Source organism: Carcharodon carcharias, chromosome 36 (assembly GCF_017639515.1).
Source record: "Carcharodon carcharias isolate sCarCar2 chromosome 36, sCarCar2.pri, whole genome shotgun sequence".
In the NCBI taxonomy this organism is placed as follows: domain Eukaryota; kingdom Metazoa; phylum Chordata; class Chondrichthyes; order Lamniformes; family Lamnidae; genus Carcharodon; species Carcharodon carcharias.
This window is the reverse complement of record NC_054502.1, coordinates 546336-566465: the sequence shown is the minus strand read 5'-3', so window position 1 is coordinate 566465 and position 20130 is coordinate 546336. Positions and strand designations below refer to the sequence as shown.

Genomic DNA, 20130 nt, shown 5'->3' with positions numbered 1-20130 from the left:
CCCCCCGCCATTCCTTCACCCCCCCGCCACTCCTTCACCCCCCGCCACTCCTTCACCCCCCGCCACTCTCTTCGGCCCCCCCCGCCACTCTCTTCGGCCCCCCCCCGCCACTCACTTCGCCCCCCCCCCCCCGCCACTCACTTCGCCCCCCCCCCCGCCACTCACTTCGGCCCCCCCCGCCACTCACTTCGCCCCCCCGCCACTCTCTTCGGCCCCCCCGCCACTCTCTTCGGCCACCCCCCGCCACTTCCCCCCCCCCCCGCCACTCCTTCCCCCCTCCCCGCCACTCCTTCCCCCCTCCCCGCCACTCCTTCCCCCCTCCCCGCCACTCCTTCCCCCCTCCCCGCCACTCCTTCCCCCCTCCCCGCCACTCCTTCCCCCCTCCCCGCCACTCCTTCCCCCCTCCCCGCCACTCCTTCCCCCCTCCCCGCCACTCCTTCCCCCCTCCCCGCCACTCCTTCCCCCCTCCCCGCCACTCCTTCCCCCCTCCCCGCCACTCCTTCCCCCCTCCCCGCCACTCCTTCCCCCCTCCCCGCCACTCCTTCCCCCCTCCCCGCCACTCCTTCCCCCCTCCCCGCCACTCCTTCCCCCCTCCCCGCCACTCCTTCCCCCCTCCCCGCCACTCCTTCCCCCCTCCCCGCCACTCCTTCCCCCCTCCCCGCCACTCCTTCCCCCCTCCCCGCCACTCCTTCCCCCCTCCCCGCCACTCCTTCCCCCCTCCCCGCCACTGCCTTCCCCCCTCCCCGCCACTCCTTCCCCCCTCCCCGCCACTCCTTCCCCCCTCCCCGCCACTCCTTCCCCCCTCCCCGCCACTCTTTCCCTCTTTACCCCCTGTCACACTCCCTAATGCTCTCTGACATATTTTTCCTTTTTACAGCACATGGTGTTGAGCTTTAGAGTGTCGGAACTGCAAGTGCTCCTGGGATTCTCCGGCCGAAATAAGACCGGCCGCAAACACGAGCTTCTGACCAAAGTGCTGTTCATGCTAAAGTCTGGCTGCAGTCCAGCCGTGCAGATGAAAATCAAAGAGCTCTACAGGCGTCGCATCCCACGCAAGACCCACGTCACAATGGACCTGCCCTTACTGTCCATCCAGAACGCTGTGGGTCTCCCGTCAGCCAGCACATCACTGCCTCTAGGCAGCACACCACAGCTTCACTACAGTGCTTCTGCTGCCTCTGCCTTGGTGTCTCCACTGCTGTCTCCCCTTAGCATGCTCACTCCCAAGCGGGAATTAGATTTACAACATCTATCCCCTCCTGTCCATCCAGACGTCAAAATGAGGAGACTGCCGTTTTATGACATCTATGATGAACTGGCCAAACCAACCACGTTAGGTAAGGCCCAAGTTTTACATAGTTTGGGGTACAAGTGGATTTGGAGGGCGTGATTTTGTTGACCAGTGATTATTCTGTTCCTGGCACAGCAAGAATTTGATGGGACCTTCAGTCTGGTCTGCACTATCCCACCAAGCAATTCCAGCTCTGCTCAAACAAGAGGACATTACAGATGAATGGTATTTTATAGAGATCAGAACGAGGAATAACACACCAGCAGCAATGCACATGCACGTACAGACCCACATGCACCACACAAGCTCTGTGTTACAGTGAAGACAGGGTCAGTCTCTCTCTGTCTGTAGGGGGTGAGAAGAGGCTTGTACTTTGGGATCTAACAGCCATGTGGCATTTTTTATTGGCTGAGGAATTGGAGTATAGGGGTACCTGTGGAACCAAACCCTAGCGAAGAATTATTGTGCTCAGGTGTCGAATGGAGAGGAAATTCATAAAGTGTTAGTGTCGGCGGCCTCCCTTCCTCCTTGAAGATGATCATGGTTTTCTTTCTGCCTTGTTTTCACAGCATCAAGTAACGGACAGCGGTTTGAGGAGGCAGTTGTTACGTTTGCATTAACCCCACAACAAGTTCAACAGATCTGCTCCTCCAGGTGAGATTGCCTCGGAATCTGTCTCTCTCTTCATCCAGGTATAAAACAGGCAAACCTCTTTTGCCAAGGAGTGAAGTGAAATATTGGAGAAAGACTTTTCCATCTGGTTCGAGAACAAAGCAAGGGGATTGAAAACTTTGGTAAAAAGGTGAGGGGCTGAGACTGAGGGAGGAGCTGAGAAGTGGGGATGAGGATTCAGCTGAGAGAGGGGTAAAGGGGTTGGGCTTAGGGAAGGGGTGAGGGGTAGAGGGAGTTGGTGGGGCTTGAGGATGGGGTGAGGGGTAGAGGGAGTTGGTGGGGGTGAGGGGTAGAGGGAGTTGGTGGGGTGAGGGGATGGGTTGAGGGGTAGAGGGAGTTGGTGGGGTGAGCGGATGGGTTGAGGGGTAGAGGGAGTTGGTGGGGCTTGAAGATGGGGTGAGGGGCAGAGGGATTTGGTGGGGTGAGGGGCAGAGGGAGTTGATGGGGCTTGAAGATGGGGTGAGGGGCAGAGGGAGTTGGTGGGGTGAGGGGCAGAGGGAGTTGATGGGTTGAGGGGTAGAGGGAGTTGGTGGGGCTTGAAGATGGGGTGAGGGGCAGAGTGAGTTGGTGGGGTGAGGGGCAGAGGGAGTTGGTGGGGCTTGAGGATGGGGTGAGGGGCAGAGGGAGTTGGTGAGGCTTGAGGATGGGGTGAGGGGTAGAGGGAGTTGGTGAAGCTTGAGGATGGGGTGAGGGGTAGAGGGAGTTGGTGAGGCTTTAGGATGGGGTGAGGGGTAGAGGGAGTTGGTGGGGCTTGAGGATGGGGTGAGGGGCAGAGGGAGTTGGTGGGGTGAGGGGATGGGGTGAGTGGCAGAGGGAGTTGATGGGGTGAGGGGCAGAGGGAGTTGGTGGGGTGAGGGGATGGGGTGAGCGGCAGAGGGAGTTGATGGGGTGAGGGGCAGAGGGAGTTGGTGCGGTGAGGTGATGGGTTGAGGCTGAGGGAGGAGGTGGGGTGAGGGGCAGAGGGAATTGGTAGGGCTTGGGAATGGGGTGAGGGGCAGATGGAGTTGGGGCTCTGGGATGGAGTGAGGCTGAGGGAGGAGGTGGAGGCTGCTGTTGCAGGAGGAGTTGAGATGGTGGGATTTGAGCTGAGGGAGGTGGCGAGATGGGGAGATGAGGGGTGGGATGGAGGGAGGGGGAATGGGGTAGGAGATTCTGAGGTCGAGTTGCTATTGCAGCAACCAGGCAAGGACTCAAGCTAAATTGATACAATTAATACTAAGTATATGCTTTTGAGGGGCATTGGTTGGATAGTTACTTGAGTACATATGCAGAAACACTGACATACTAGAGGACAGTCAAGAGACATAGACCTGTAATGTATCCATCTGTGAACAAATCTGTTCTAAGTAAAGACTGGCTCTGGTTTCTTCCTTTACCAACTGGCTATCAAGGGGTAACACACAGGACCGAATGGCCTCCTGTGCTTTAACCATTCCAAACCAAGGAGAAATGTGGCATCTGTACATCTGAATGTTGCATTTACTCATTAGTCCATATGGAGGGAGCAGCATAGATTTTAACTGTACATCTGGATGTTGCATTTACTCACTAGTCCATATGGAGCAGCATAGATTTTAACTGTACATCTGGATGTTGCATTTACACACTAGTCCATATAGAGGGAGCAGCATAGATTTTAACTGTACATCTGGATGTTGCATTTACTCACTAGTCCATATGGAGGGAGCAGCATAGATTTTAACTGTACATCTGGATATTGCATTTACTCACTAGTCCATATGGAGGGAGCAGCATAGATTTTAACTGTGCATCTGGATGTTGCATTTACACACTAGTCCGTATAGAGGGAGCAGCATAGATTTTAACTGTACATGTGGATGTTGCATTTACTCACTAGTCCATATGGAGCAGCATAGATTTTAACTGTGCATTTGGATGTTGCATTTACTCACTAGTCCATATAGAGGGAGCAGCATAGATTTTAACTGTACATCTGGATGTTGCATTTACTCACTAGTCCATATGGAGGGAGCAGCATAGATTTTAACTGTGCATCTGGATGTTGCATTTACACACTAGTCCATATAGAGGGAGCAGCATAGATTTTAACTGTACATGTGGATGTTGCATTTACTCACTAGTCCATATGGAGCAGCATAGATTTTAACTGTGCATTTGGATGTTGCATTTACTCACTAGTCCATATAGAGGGAGCAGCATAGATTTTAACTGTACATCTGGATGTTGCATTTACTCACTAGTCCATATGGAGGGAGCAGCATAGATTTTAACTGTGCATCGAGATGTTGCATTTACACACTAGTCCATATAGAGGGAGCAGCATAGATTTTAACTGTACATGTGGATGTTGCATTTACTCACTAGTCCATATGGAGCAGCATAGATTTTAACTGTGCATCTGGATGTTGCATTTACTCACTAGTCCATATAGAGGGAGCAGCATAGATTTTAACTGTACATCTGGATGTTGCATTTACTCACTAGTCCATATGGAGGGAGCAGCATAGATTTTAACTGTGCATCTGGATGTTGCATTTACACACTAGTCCATATAGAGGGAGCAGCATAGATTTTAACTGTACATCTGGATGTTGCATTTACTCACTAGTCCATATGGAGCAGCATAGATTTTAACTGTGCATCTGGATGTTGCATTTACTCACTAGTCCATATGGAGGGAGCAGCATAGATTTTAACTGTGCATCTGGATGTTGCATTTACTCACTAGTCCATATGGAGGGAGCAGCATAGACTTTAACTGTACATCTGGATGTTGCATTTACACACTGGTCCATATGGAGGGAGCAGCATAGACTTTAACTGTACATCTGGATGTTGCATTTACACACTAGTCCATATGGAGGGAGCAGCATAGACTTTAACTGTACATCTGGATGTTGCATTTACACACTAGTCCATATGGAGCAGCATAGATTTTAACTGTACGTCTGAATGTTGCATTTACTCACTAGTCCATATGGAGGGAGCAGCATAGATTTTAACTGGCAGGGCAGCTTGAAGAAAACTGCTCACTCAGTGATCGAACAATTGATTTCCTTTTCAGGGACTTGTTACTTGGAGCAAAAGGTGATCACACTGTACAGGTGCAGCTGAGGTAAGAATGTACTGTTCCCAGGGAATTCTTCATTAACTTCCCCTCCGAACCACTCACCATCCTGACTTGGAAATGTATCGGCTGTTCCTTCACTGTCGCTGGACCAAAATCCTGGAACTCCCTCCCTAACAGCACGGTGGGTGTACCTACACCACAGGGACTGCAGCGGCTCAAGAAGGCAGCTCACCCACCACCTTCTCAAGGGGATTTTGGGATGGGCAATAATTGCCAGCGACATCCACATCCCATGAATGAATAAAAAAGATTTGGCAGTGTGGTGTGAGTGTTCCCATTCTCAGTGCGTTAGCCCCTCTGCTGATGAACATCTCGGTGTATCTATGCAGAAATGAGGTAGCAGCGCCAGTGGCCCCTGAAGAGAGTTGGTCTCTCTTTGATTCCTGTGCATTGGATGACAGCTGGGTGTGCCCAGAGCCGATCTGGCCTGCTTTGGGTATGGATTGGGAAGGAGCTGGTGCGAGGGGGTGAAACACTTCCTGTGAGTTGACGAGGGACTGTTGGAGGGAGTTCCATCCAATTCATTGTCACTTCTTTATGTCATTAGTAAATTACGGGGTGGGTGTTTGTAAAAATGGGAGGTGTGACTTTTACAGTGAATTCGATGCTAAATATGATTGTCATTGAGTGTACAAGGTACAGTATTGGGGCATATTATTTGGATGACCATGAATGAAAGGAACTGGAGGGGGTGGTGTGGTGTGGGCGGGGTGTCGTGTCAAGGATGGGGTTGGGGTGTGTGTGCGGGGTGAAGGGGTGGGTGTCTTGTGTGCGGAGGGTAGGGGGGGGGTTAGTGGTTAAAGGTGAGGGGCGTGTTGGAGGGGGAGGGGGGGTTAGTGGTTAAAGGTGAGGGGCTGTTGGAGGGGAGGGGGGGGGTTAGTGGTTAAAGGTGAGGGGCGTGTTGGAGGGGGAGGGGGGGGTTAGTGGTTAAAGGTGACGGGCTGTTGGAGGGGGAGGAGGAGGGTGTTGGAGGGGGAGGGGAGTGTTGGAGGGGGAGGAGGCGGGGTTAGCGGTGAAGGGGCCAGGAATGGGCAAAGCGCTGGGATCAGTGGTTTCTCCTCCCAGCCCTGGTGTTGGGTGGGCTGCTGTATTTGTTGTAATACGACTCGGTTTCTTTCTGCAGGTTCTGCTTGTGTGAGACTAGCTGCCCTCAGGAGGATTATTTCCCTCCTAATTTATTTGTGAAAGTCAATGGGAAACTCTGCCCTTTACCGGTAAGTGTTCCAGAAACTTCTGCCGCTGTCTCTTCCTTGACTTACTGCCTGGGCTGTACTCTTCTCCCTACTGTCCAGATTTCACCCGTCCCGAACCCGAACTCTCGCCTAGACTCCTGACCCGAAACCCCCCCCCCAGTCTCAATGGAGTAACTTTGAATTTTCTGTCAATTTGAATTCAGGTGTGTGAAGCTGCTTGTGTTGTTCGAAAAGAAACAGCTTGGAATGATTGACAGTCTGCGCAGTATCTTCCTGTGATCCTTTCAGCTGCTTGAGTTAAGCAGTCTATGCTATTTCTCCAATGTACTTAATTCATAATCTCTCAGTGCAGAAGAGGCCCTTCGGCCCATCGAGTCTGCACTGACATGTGAGAAACACCTGACCCACCTACATAATCCCATTGACCAGCACTTGGCCCATAGCCTTGAATGTTATGATGTGCCAAGTGCTCATCCAGGTACTTTTTAAAGGATGTGAGGCAACCCGCCTCCACCTCCCTCCCAGGCAGCGCATTCCAGACCCTCACCACCCTCTGGGTAAAAAAGTTTTTCCTCACATTCCCCCCTAAACCTCCTGCCCCTCAACTTGAACTTGTGTCCCTCGTGACTGACCCTTCAACTAAGGGGAACAGCTGCTCCCTGTTCCCCCTGTCCATGCCCCTCATAATCTTGTACACCTTGATCAGGTCACCCCTCAGTCTTCTCTGCTCCAACGAAATTCAGCCTCTTTCGATTCCCTTTGAACAGTTGCAGTGACTTATTTAATCTTTTTTATACTATTTGTCCCTGGGATGTGGGTGTCACTGGCTAAGTCAGCATTTATTGCACCATCCATTCCTAACTGCCCTTGTTCAGAGGGCATTTAAGAGTCAACCACATTGCTGTGGGCCTGGAGTCACATGTAGGCCAGAGCAGGTAAAAACAGCAGATTTCCTTCCCTAAAGGACATTAGTGAAGCAGATGGGTTTTTACAACAATCGACAATGGTTCCATGGTCACCATCAGACTTTTCATTCCAGATTTTTTTTATTGAATTTGGATTTCACCGTCTGCCGTGGTGGGATTTGAACCCAGGTCCTCAGGGCGTTACCCTGGGTCTCTAGAATACACCGCTAAACCACCACCTCCCAGGCAGTGCAATGGTCCTCATAGGCCAGAACTAAACACATCCTCCCGAAGCAATCGTATACCATCTCTTCACGAGAAAAACCGGCTTTTTTTAATGGCTTTTGTCAGATTTAAGAGGAACTCTGCTAAGCTAAAACAAGACAGAAATATTTCATTTTGTTGCACCTCATGTGATGCTTTACTCGTTTCTTTGATAACTTTCAGATTAGAAAACAGCAAATCCTGACTCTGTCAGCAGTAACAAGGAGGAAATTGATCAGGTGGTTGATAAATTCTCTGTCTGTTCACAGTCGAATCTCTTTACCTTCCAGTAGAGTTCTGCTTCTGTGAAAATCCCTGGGAAGTTCAGTGGGTTTAATACAACAGAGAGCAGGATACAGCATGGGATCTCCCTGTTCTCTAATCAGCGGATGAACTCACTGAGCCATTGTTGCAAGGGCTGGGTGAAGTTGTCAAAGGGCAGTTTGATGGATTTCTGGAGAGTGAAGTATGCATTTAATTATCGCGAAGGCTTCTGGTCAGGCTGATCTCTGCAAAGGGGACCCAGCCTTTTGGTAGTTTTGTTTTCCTGGTTGCCTTGTGCTCAATTGCCTGTCTTTCCGGGCTATATCGCCTCTGTGGCTCTGTGAAGGCTCTGTGGCTCCCCGGTGATGGCTAAGCAGGGGTCTCAGGCACAGCCCAGCTGGCCAGTGTACTTGGCTGCAGTTGTGAGCTGCCAGGAGGATTATTTCCCTCCTAATTTATTTGGGAAATCTGTGAGAGTGTTCCAGAAACTTCTGCCGCTGTTTCTTCCACTTACTGCCTGGGCTGGCCCGGAACACACAATCTGAAGCTGCTGATCAGTGAGACAGTCTCAGAGCTGTGGTGCCATGAGCTGAAGAGGCCCAGGTGCCAAGTGCTCATCCAGGTACTTTTTAAAGGATGTGAGGCAACCCGCCTCCACCTCCCTCCCAGGCATCCTGGTGGGGTGCCTGTTTTGCCAGCTGGACCCTCTAATCTTCCTTGATCAGCTGTAATCTGCCCCATTGGCTGGGGAGAGTCAACCACATTGCTGTGGGCCTGGAGTCACATGTAGGCCAGAGCAGGTAAAAACAGCAGATTTCCTTCCCTAAAGGACATTAGTGAAGCAGATGGGTTTTTACAACAATCGACAATGGTTCCATGGTCACCATCAGACTTTTCATTCCAGATTTTTTTTATTGAATTTGGATTTCACCGTCTGCCGTGGTGGGATTTGAACCCAGGTCCTCAGGGGCGTTACCCTGGGTCTCTAGAATACACCGCTAAACCACCACCTCCCAGGCAGTGCAATGGTCCTCATAGGCCAGAACTAAACACATCCTCCCGAAGCAATCGTATACCATCTCTTCACGAGAAAAACCGGCTTTTTTTAATGGCTTTTGTCAGATTTAAGAGGAACTCTGCTAAGCTAAAACAAGACAGAAATATTTCATTTTGTTGCACCTCATGTGATGCTTTACTCGTTTCTTTGATAACTTTCAGATTAGAAAACAGCAAATCCTGACTCTGTCAGCAGTAACAAGGAGGAAATTGATCAGGTGGTTGATAAATTCTCTGTCTGTTCACAGTCGAATCTCTTTACCTTCCCGAAGGCTTCTGGTCAGGCTGATCTCTGCAAAGGGGACCCAGCCTTTTGGTAGTTTTGTTTTCCTGGTTGCCTTGTGCTCAATTGCCTGTCTCTTTCCAGGGATATCTTCCGCCCACTAAAAATGGAGTCGAGCCGAAGCGACCCAGTCTCCCAATCAACGTCACTTCACTCATCAAGCTCACGGCAACCATCCCTAACATGATTACCATTAATTGGTCGTCTGAGTATGGCAGGGTGAGTTCCCCAGGCTATAGCCTGACCTCACACTAAAGTCTGCATACTGTTATTCCCTCTGTGGCTCTGTGAAGGCTCTGTGGCTCCCCGGTGATGGCTTTTCTCTCTTTTTGTTTTATTGAACAGAATTACTCGGTTTCTGTGTATCTAGTCAAACAGCTAACGTCAGCGACACTACTGCAAAGACTGCGAGCCAAGGGGATCCGGAACCCGGACCACTCACGAGCTCTGAGTAAGTGTAGTAGGTGGGAACTCCGCAGGGCTGGCTGGGGCTGGAAGATGCCCCACTGCACTGAGCTGCAATGCCGTCAACTTCAGTGCTGCTCTCAAAACAGCCGTTGCAAAAATTACCAGTGTACTTGGGATAACGTCAGTTCCCCTCCTGTGAGAAATATTTTCCCTGACTGAAATCCCGGAAGGAAACATCGATTTCCAAATGGCTGTGGGATCACAAGCTGTGGTGCTGAGCCACGGGCCAGGAACATCCCATCCCCTGTCCTGGTGTGTGCACAGTTTGTTGTTTGCTGGAGTGATCAGTGAGGATCAGCCACTAATCTGAGTATCCCCTGTGCTGCGGCTGGGGAATGTGGGGTTCCTGTTCCAGGTTGTTAGTGAACCCTGCTTTGTGAACATGAGGTGAGTACCCTGGGGCCCAGCTTCAATGCCTTCCACAGTCCCAAATTGGTCGACGCTCAGTGTCACAGACGCTGGATTGAGCTGTGCCTCAGCAAACATCTGCGAGCAGCCGTGACTTTCTCAGGTCTGTAAGGAGGCCCTGCTGCTGCTGCTTGGTGAGATGTATTTAAACAGCACGCTAAGCTGCTGACCTCCTGGGGTTGTGGCAGGGGGAGACTCAACCACTGAAACACAGTGGCTCTCACTGGCTGGAGAGTGTGGGCTGAATTGGGATGGGACCTGAGAGGAAACCAATGGAAAGAATCTGTTTGTGGGACAGATCACTGTGATCATTTCTGGTCTGTCTGTTAGATGTTGCTTCCCCACAGGGAGCAGGGGGGGGTTGGTGGTGACTAGTCTCCAGGATACCAAATCCATTTTGATTTCTGCCTTAAAACTATTTGATACTATTTCATGCTGTGTCTTTACCTGAGGGGTGATTTAATTTCCATAGTTGGGTAGGGACTCTGGTTCTGTTCATTCTCTGGGGACCCCATGGAGGTCCTGTGGGTGATGCTAGTGAAGATCTGGTGCCAGGGGTAAAAGAGAGGTTCCTGAATGTCATCATAGACCACAGCTTTCTGTTCAGCTTCAACCCGAGTAAATGGTGTGTCGTGCCTTCAGGTGGTCAGCAGTACTACAGAGTGCCCTAGCGTGAGTGAGGGGTGAAAGCAGCCAGGATTCCTATTCCTGATATTTATTCATTTACAACCTTCTGTGAAATACATGCACGTGAACATTGAGCTTCCTTACAAGATCCTCACTGATTTCTCAGCACTCACTGTCTGTGCTAACACATGGGGAGAGATACTGGAAGGTGACCCTGACATCCACCTGTAAGAGTTGTTACCTGCCGATACAGAATGTTTGGATAATTTGGAGTGTTATCTATATTTGGGCTGCACTGGTGTTTCTTTGTCATTATTCCAGTTAAAGAGAAGCTGACAGCAGACCCTGATAGTGAGATTGCCACCACGAGCTTACGTGTGTCACTCATCTGCCCAGTGAGTACTTTTACATTTACTATTCCAGAACAGCTGGAGAGCCCATTTCATATACAAATCATGCTGTACCGATTTTGTAATTGTTCAAATCGTTTATCCTGTAATTAAAAAGAAAAGCACAGTCTTCCATCTCCACCAACCCCCCTAGGCATTGGGCAGTGAGGAGAAACTAAAGGAATTTGGGATGTCTGCACTGGGAAAGAAGCAGATTAGAGTTGCCATTATTGAGTTATTTAAGGGAATTGATAAACTGGGTCATGGAATGGCCAAATTTAATACAAACTCTAATGAGCCTTAGATAAATCCGCAGCTAAATATATAAACCACACAAAGGCATGGAATCTCTTGATAAGTGAGTGGAACATGTTAGAATTTAACAAGGAGATGGATAAGGATTTGTCTTTGCATTGAGCTGGGTAAAGTGAGATAACATAACGTGCCTTGACAGACATCAGCCTGGGGGTGGAGATGGGGGTTTTTGGTCCTATTTAGACATGCTGCAGTGGGAGGGGACAGTTCAGGTGTATCTGCTTTTGGAACTGGATAATCATCATCCCTTTCCTCAAGTTTGTGAGTTTCTTTCCCCTCGCTGCAGTTGGAATTAGCAGAGTTTGGGGAGTGTAAGGAACACGTTTCACAGGACAGGGTGAAGATGGGATGAGTGCTGGTGGGCACGGGTGTCGTTGGTCATCTTTCTTTCCAATGTTTGTCTGTGACTGACAGAATTGCAAACGTTGTCTCTGATTTTTGACTTGGTGTTTTTACAACTGGAATGAGAGTGAGTGTTTGTAACACAGTGTGACTGGTTTCAGTCACTGTGAACTACTTGATGATGAAATGAAGGAATTTACAGATAGTTAGCTGTATAAAGGGGGCCATCCAAAACACACTTTCTTGGTGAACTTAGCGGCACCTTACTGCTAAAGGGAGTTTCTTTCTGTTCACTGAGCTCAGCAGCCAACACACAGCACTGAATATTGGGGTGAGATACGGACATCAACATATCAGATGAGGATTGGGTATATTTGTTGCCCAGAGGAGCAATAGGATCTGATTTAGGATCTGATGAGAAACATTTTGCGTGATTCAGACTAATGATCTCATTTGTTTGTCCAGTTGGGAAAGATGAGGCTATCAGTGCCATGCCGTGCTATGACCTGCACACACCTGCAGTGCTTTGATGCAACTCTCTACCTACAAATGAATGAGAAGAAAGCCACATGGGTTTGCCCTGTATGTGACAAGAAAGCACCTTATGAGAACCTGATCATTGATGGGTACGGGGCGTCTGTGTCTGTTGTGGGGGACGGGGCGTCTGTGTCTGTTGTGGGGGACGGGGCGTCTGTGTCTGTTGTGGGGGACGGGGCGTCTGTGTCTGTTGTGGGGGACGGGGCGTCTGTGTCTGTTGTGGGGGACGGGGCGTCTGTGTCTGTTGTGGGGGACGGGGCGTCTGTGTCTGTTGTGGGGGACGGGGCGTCTGTGTCTGTTGTGGGGGACGGGGCGTCTGTGTCTGTTGTGGGGGACGGGGCGTCTGTGTCTGTTGTGGGGGACGGGGACGAGGCGTCTGTGTCTGTTGTGGGGGACGGGGACGTGGCATCTGTGTCTTGTGAGAGACGAGGACGGGGCGTCTGTGTCTGTTGTGAGAGACGAGGACGGGGCGTCTGTGTCTGTTGTGAGAGACGAGGACGGGGCGTCTGTGTCTGTTGTGAGGGTCGGGGAAGGGGCGTCTGTGTCTGTTGTGGGGGACGAGGACGGGGCGTCTGTTGTGAGAGACGAGGACGGGGCGTCTTGTGAGAGACGGGGACGGGGCGTCTGTGTCTGTTGTGGGGGACGAGGACGGGGCGTCTGTGTCTGTTGTGAGAGACGAGGATGGGGCGTCTGTGTCTGTTGTGAGAGTCGGGGAAGGGGCGTCTGTGTCTGTTGTGGGGGATGAGGACGGGGCGTCTGTGTCTGTTGTGAGAGACGAGGATGGGGCGTCTTGTGAGAGACGGGAACGGGGCGTCTGTGTCTGTTGTGAGAGACGAGGACAGGGCGTCTGTGTCTGTTGCGAGAGACGGGGACGGGGCGTCTGTGTCTGTTGCGGGGGACGAGGACGGGGCGTCTGTGTCTGTTGTGAGAGACGAGGATGGAGCGTCTTGTGAGAGACGGGGACGGGGCGTCTGTGTCTGTTGCGAGAGACGGGGACGGGGCCTCTGTGTATGTTGTGAGAGACGGGGACTGTCTGTCCCCCGGTTCTCCCCCTTCCCCCCTAATCCCTTTCCCTAGTCTCCAACCACGCTCCCGGTCATGTCTCCCCCTCCTTTGGTCACTCCCCCTCCCCTTCCCCAGTTGCTTTCTTCCCTATCCTGAACCCAACGGCCCACCCCACCCTGCCATCCCCTTGCATTCTCCCCTCTATCTCACCATGTGGTTTCAGTATTGTTTACTCTCTCTCCACCTACAGACTCTTTATGGAAATTCTCAACTCCTGCACCCACTGTGATGAGATCCTGTTTAAGGAGGATGGTTCCTGGAGCCCAATGCAACCAAAGAGAGTAAAGCAGGAACCCTACTGGTCGTCCTACAGCAACAGTGACGGTAAATGGGTAGAAGTCAAGGGAGCAGAGTGGGAGGTGGGCAGCTGCAGACAGCTCGGGCATTTATACACTTGTGGATGTTGAGTGAGGACAGTACTGGATATGACTGTGAAGCCTCCTGATTATTTGCACTGTTGTCTTTGCTCACACATGAAGAGTGGTCGTGTGGGCTGTGGGAGTTTGGGGGAGGGTTCGACTCTGTTCCCCAGAGAGAGTTAGCACCTTCAGCATGAGTATGGTGAGTTGTGAGAAATCCAGCGATACTGACAGTGATGCTTATCGTATATTATAATCCGGCGATACTGACAGTGATGTTTATTGTGTATTACAATCCAGCGATACTGACAGTAATGTTTATTGTGTGTTACGATCGGGCGACACTGACAGTGATGTTTATCATATGTTACAATCAGGTGATACTGACGATGATGTTTATCATATATTACAATCAGGTGATACTGACAGTGATGTTTATTGTACATTACAATCAGGCGATACTGACAGTGATGTTTATTGTACATTACAATCAGGTGATACTGACAGTGATGTTTATCATATATTACAATCAGGTGATACTGACGGTGATGTTTATTGTACATTACAATCAGGTGATACTGACAGTGATGTTTATCGTATATTACAATCAGGTGATACTGACGGTGATGTTTATTGTACATTACAATCAGGTGATACTGACAGTGATGTTTATCATGTATTACGATCAGGCGATACTGACAGTGATGTTTATCGTGTATTACAATCCAGCGATACTGACAGTGATGTTTATCGTGTATTACAATCCAGCGATACTGACAGTGATGTTTATCGTGTATTACAATCAGGTGATACTGACAGTGATGTTTATCATGTATTACAATCCAGCGATACTGACAGTGATGTTTATCGTGTATTACAATCCAGCGATACTGACAGTGATGTTTATCATGTATTACAATCCAGCGATACTGACAGTGATGTTTATCATGTATTACAATCTAGCGATACTGACAGTGATGTTTTTCATGCGTCCAGCCAGCACAATGTATAAGGAGTCCTCCACACAAGGGAAATACTGCTCCCAAAGCAACCGGAATGTAGAGGTGATTGACCTAACATTAGACAGTTCATCAGATGAGGAGGAGGTCCCAGTGAAGAGACAGTGCCGAGTTGTGACTCCCACAAACCTGTCCTCTGTCAATAAGCAGTAAGTTCATTTTCAAAATAATTCATATTTTATTTTGGGCCTTGTGTGTTTCTCCAACAGTTTCTCAGATGACTAACAAGCCTTCTGAAGATATTGGGACTACATGCCAAGGCCACCAGGCTTCTCCAGGTGGGAGCCTTGGCAATAAGTATGAACTGGTTATTTGACCCATGAGGGCTGCACAGCTGAGCCGATCACTGTCCCCTCGCAACCACCACGCACAGGTACAGGAGTCAATACATAGACTAATGACAGGCAGGAAAAGACAGTACCCCAGTATTAGAATCTCTCACACACATGACACACTACCTCAGTATTAGGGTCTCTCTCTCACACACACACAGACTACCCCAGTATCAGGGTCTCCCTCTCACACACACACTACCCCAGTATCAGGGTGTCTTTCTCACACACGCACAACCCCAGTATCAGGGTGTCTCTCTCACACACGCACAACCCCAGTATCAGGGTGTCTCTCTCACACACGCACAATCCCAGTATCAGGATCTCTCTCTCACACACACACACACACACACATACACACACACACATACACACACACACACAACCTCAGTATCAAGGTCTCTCACACACACACACACACACACACTACCCCAGTATCAGGATCTCACTCACTCACACACACACACACACTACCTCAGTATCAGGATCTCTCTCTCACAAACACACACACACACACTAACTACCCCAGTATCAGGATCTCTCTCTCACACACACACACACTACCCCAGTATCAGGATCTCACACACACACACACACACACACACACACACACACACACTACCTCAGTATCAGGATCTCTCTCTCTCTCTCACAAACACACACACACACACTACCCCAGTATCAGGATCTCTCTCTCTCTCACACACACACACACACACACACTACCCCAGTATCAGGATCTCTGTCTATCACACACACACACTACCCCAGTATCAGGATCTCACACACACACACACACACACACACACACACACACACACACACACACACACACACACACACACACACACACACACTACCCCAGTATCAGGATCTCTCACACACACACACACACACACACACACACACACACACACACAACCTCAGTATCAAGGTCTCTCTCACACACACGCACACATACACACACACACTACCCCAGGATCAGGATCTCACACACACACACTCTCACTACCCCAGTATTAGGGTCACACACACACATACACTCACTACCCCAGTATCAGGGTCTCTCACACACACTCACTACCCCAGTATCAGGGTCACACACACACACACACACACACACACACACTCACTCACTACCCCAGTATCAGGATCACACACACACACACTCACTACCCCAGTATCAGGATCACACACACACACACTCACTACCCCAGTATCAGGGTCACACACACACACACTCACTACCCCAGTATCAGGGTCACACACACACACTCACTACCCCAGTATCAGGATCACACACACACACACACACTCACTACCCCAGTATCAGGGTCACACGCACACACACTCACTACCCCAGTATCAGGATCACACACACACACACACACTCACTACCCCAGTATCAGGGTCACACACACACACACTCACTACCCCAGTATCAGGATCACACACACACACTCACTACCCCAGTATCAGGGTCACACACACACACACTCACTACCCCAGTATCAGGGTCACACGCACACACACTCACTACCCCAGTATCAGGATCACACACACACACACACACACTCACTACCCCAGTATCAGGATCTCACACACACACACACACACACACTCACTACCCCAGTATCAGGATCTCACACACACACACACACACACACACACACACACACACACACTCACTACCCCAGTATCAGGATCACACACACACACACTCACTATCCCAGTATCAGGGTCACACACACACACACACACACACACTCACTACCCCAGTATCCGGATCTCTCTCACACACACACACACACACACACACACACACTCACACTCACTACCCCAGTATTAGGGACACACACATTTACACATATATGTTGCCCCAATATCAGGGACACACACAGTTCCCCAGTATCAGGGTCACACACACACACACACTCACTACCCCAGTATCAGGGTCTCACACACACACACTCACTACCCCAGTATCAGGGTCTCTCACACACACACACACACACACACACACACACATATATGTTGCCCCAATATCAGGGACACACACAGTTCCCCAGTATCAGGGTCACACACACACACACACTCACTACCCCAGTATCAGGGTCTCACACACACACACTCACTACCCCAGTATCAGGGTCTCTCACACACACACACACACACACACACACACACACACACACACACACACTCACTACCCCAGTATCTGGGTCACACACACACACACACTCACTACCCCAGTATCAGGGTCACACACACACACACTCACTACCCCAGTATCAGGGTCACACACACACACACTCACTACCCCAGTATCAGGGTCACACACACACACACACACTCACTACCCCAGTATCAGGATCTCACACACACACACACACACACACTCACTACCCCAGTATCAGGATCTCACACACACACACACACACACTCACTACCCCAGTATCAGGATCACACACACACACACTCACTACCCCAGTATCAGGGTCACACACACACACACTCACTACCCCAGTATCAGGATCTCACACACACACACACACTCACTACCCCAGTATCAGGATCTCACACACACATACTCAATACCCCAGTATCAGGATCACATTCACACACACACACTCACTACCCCAGTATCAGGATCACACACACACACACTCACTACCCCAGTATTAGGGACACACACATTTACACATATATGTTGCCCCAATATCAGGGACACACACAGTTCCCCAGTATCAGGGTCACACACACACACACTCACTACCCCAGTATCAGGGTCACACACACACACACTACCCCAGTATCAGGGTCACACACACACACAATCACTACCCCAGTATCAGGGTCACACACACACACACACTCACTACCCCAGTATCAGGGTCTCACACACACACACTCACTACCCCAGTATCAGGGTCTCACACACACACACACACACACTACCCCAGTATCAGGGTCTCACACACACACACACACACACACACACTCACTCACTACCCCAGTATCAGGGTCACACACACACACACTCACTATCCCAGTATCAGGGTCACACACACACACACACTCACTACCCCAGTATCAGGGTCTCACACACACACACACACACACACACACACACACACACACACACACACACTCACTACCCCAGTATCAGGGTCACACACACACACACTCACTACCCCAGTATCAGGGTCACACACACACACACACTCACTACCCCAGTATTAGGGGGACACACATTTACACGTATATGTTGCCCCAATATCAGGGACACACACAGTTCCCCAGTATCAGGGTCACACACACACACATACTACCCCAGTATCAGGGTCTCACACACACACACACACACACACACACACTCACTACCCCAGTATCAGGGTCACACACACACACACTCACTACCCCAGTATTAGGGGGACACACATTTACATGTATATGTTGCCCCAATATCAGGGACACACACAGTTCCCCAGTATCAGGGTCTCACAGTTCCCCCCCGCCGACCGTGCCGTTCTGCTGTAATTGGTCCTATGAAGCTCTAATTTATTTTTAATGTCAAACTCCCAACAGATTGCTGAACCTTCACCAGCTGCCCCCAATGTTTCAAAGTGCTGCTAGCAGTGCAGTTCCTTCCGATTACCTCTCGTCTCTCTCCATTCCGGAATACCATTTTTCCTACCACATGCCCCCGCTGCCTTCCGACATTCAAGGTAAGTCATAGAGTTATACAGTGCACAAACAGGCCCTTCGGCCCATCATGTCCATCAAGCCATCAAGCACCTGTCTATCCTAATCCATTTTCCAACACTCAGATCGCAGCCCTATGTGCTATGGTGTTTCAAGTGCTCATCTAAATACACCGTCAATGTTATGAGGGTTCCTGCCTCTACCACCCCCTCAGGCCGTGTGTTCCAGATTCCAACCACCCTCTGGGTGAAAAAAGTTTCCTCACATCCCCTCTAAACCTCCTGCCCCTTCCCTTAAATCAATGCCCCCTGGTTATTGACACCTCTGCTAAGGGTAAATGTTTCTTCCTGTCTACCCTATCTATGCCTCTCACAATTTTGTACACCTCAATCAGGTCCCCCCTCAGCCATCTCTGCTCTAAGAAAAACAACCCCAGCTTATCCAGTCTCTCTTCATAGCTGAAACTCTCCAGCCCAGGCAACATCCTGGTGAATCTCCTCTGCACCAATCACATCCTTCCTATAGTGTGGCAACCAAAATTGCACACAATACTCCAGCTGTGGCCTAACTAGCATTTTATACAGCTCCAACAGAACCTCCCTGCTCTTATACTCTATACCTTAGCTAATAAAGGCAAGTATCCCATATGCCTTCTTAACCACCTTATCTACCTGCTTTGCTACTTTCAGGGATCTATGGACATGTACACCAAGGTCCCTCTGATCCTCTGTACTTCATAGGGCCCTACCATTCATTGTGTATTCCCTTGCCGTGTTAGTCCTCCCAAAATGCATCACCTCACCCTTCTCAAGATTAAATTCCACTTGCCACTGCTCTGCCCATCTTACAAACCCATCTATATCGTCCTGTAATCTAAGGCTTTCCTCCTCTATTTACGACACCACCAATTTTTGTGTCATTTACTGATCATACCTCCTATATTCATGTCTGAATCATTCATGTACACTACAAACAGCAAGGCTCCCAGCCCAATCCTTGCGGTACACCACTCGTCACCACCAATCACAAAAACAACAACCTTCAACCATCACCCTCTACCTCCTGCCACTAAGCCAATATTGGATCCAATTTTCCAAAATCCTGGGAACATGTTGGCCCTGAACTCTCTCTATTTCCTATTTGAATGATTCCAACTGCTCTGATTTGGATTTTCCCACAAGTAGCTGTTCCCAGTCCACTTTGGCCAGATCCTGCCTTGTCTTATCTTGAAATTGGACTTGCCCCAATTCAGGATGTTTATTTCCGGTCCATCTTTGTCCTTTTCGATTATGGTCACTAACCCCAAAATGCTCCCCCACTGACACCTCCACCATTTGCCCAGCTTCACTCCCCAAGATTAGGTCCAGTATCGGCCCTTCTCTTGTAGGACTTTCTACGTGCTGGCTCGAGAAGCTCTCCTGGATAGACTTTAAGAATTCCACACCCTCTAAGCCCTTCACGCTAAGACTATCCCAGTTAATACTGGGGAAGTTGAAATCCCCAACTATTATTAAACTATTATTT

At 49.8% G+C, this 20130-nt stretch overlaps 2 protein-coding genes across 3 annotated transcripts in view; both read left to right on the top strand.

Annotated features, from left to right (window-relative positions):
• Positions 1-20130, top strand: part of polr3c (polymerase (RNA) III (DNA directed) polypeptide C) — a 483038-nt gene that overhangs the window by 139977 nt on the left and 322931 nt on the right.
• Positions 872-20130, top strand: part of LOC121272883 (E3 SUMO-protein ligase PIAS3-like) — a 32749-nt gene continuing 13490 nt past the window's right edge. Inside the window, exons 1-11 of one of the 2 annotated variants that reach the window (XM_041179720.1) lie at positions 872-1337; positions 1861-1945; positions 5010-5060; positions 6199-6289; positions 9125-9259; positions 9386-9491; positions 10865-10938; positions 12055-12215; positions 13382-13515; positions 14547-14718; positions 18490-18629. In XM_041179720.1, coding sequence (XP_041035654.1) covers positions 881-1337; positions 1861-1945; positions 5010-5060; positions 6199-6289; positions 9125-9259; positions 9386-9491; positions 10865-10938; positions 12055-12215; positions 13382-13515; positions 14547-14718; positions 18490-18629 — 1606 coding nt within the window. In that variant the 5' untranslated portion in view covers positions 872-880. Of the gene's footprint in view, positions 1338-1860; positions 1946-5009; positions 5061-6198; positions 6290-9124; positions 9260-9385; positions 9492-10864; positions 10939-12054; positions 12216-13381; positions 13516-14513; positions 14719-18489; positions 18630-20130 lie in introns of both variants that reach the window. The other variant, XM_041179719.1, reaches the window with a different exon arrangement.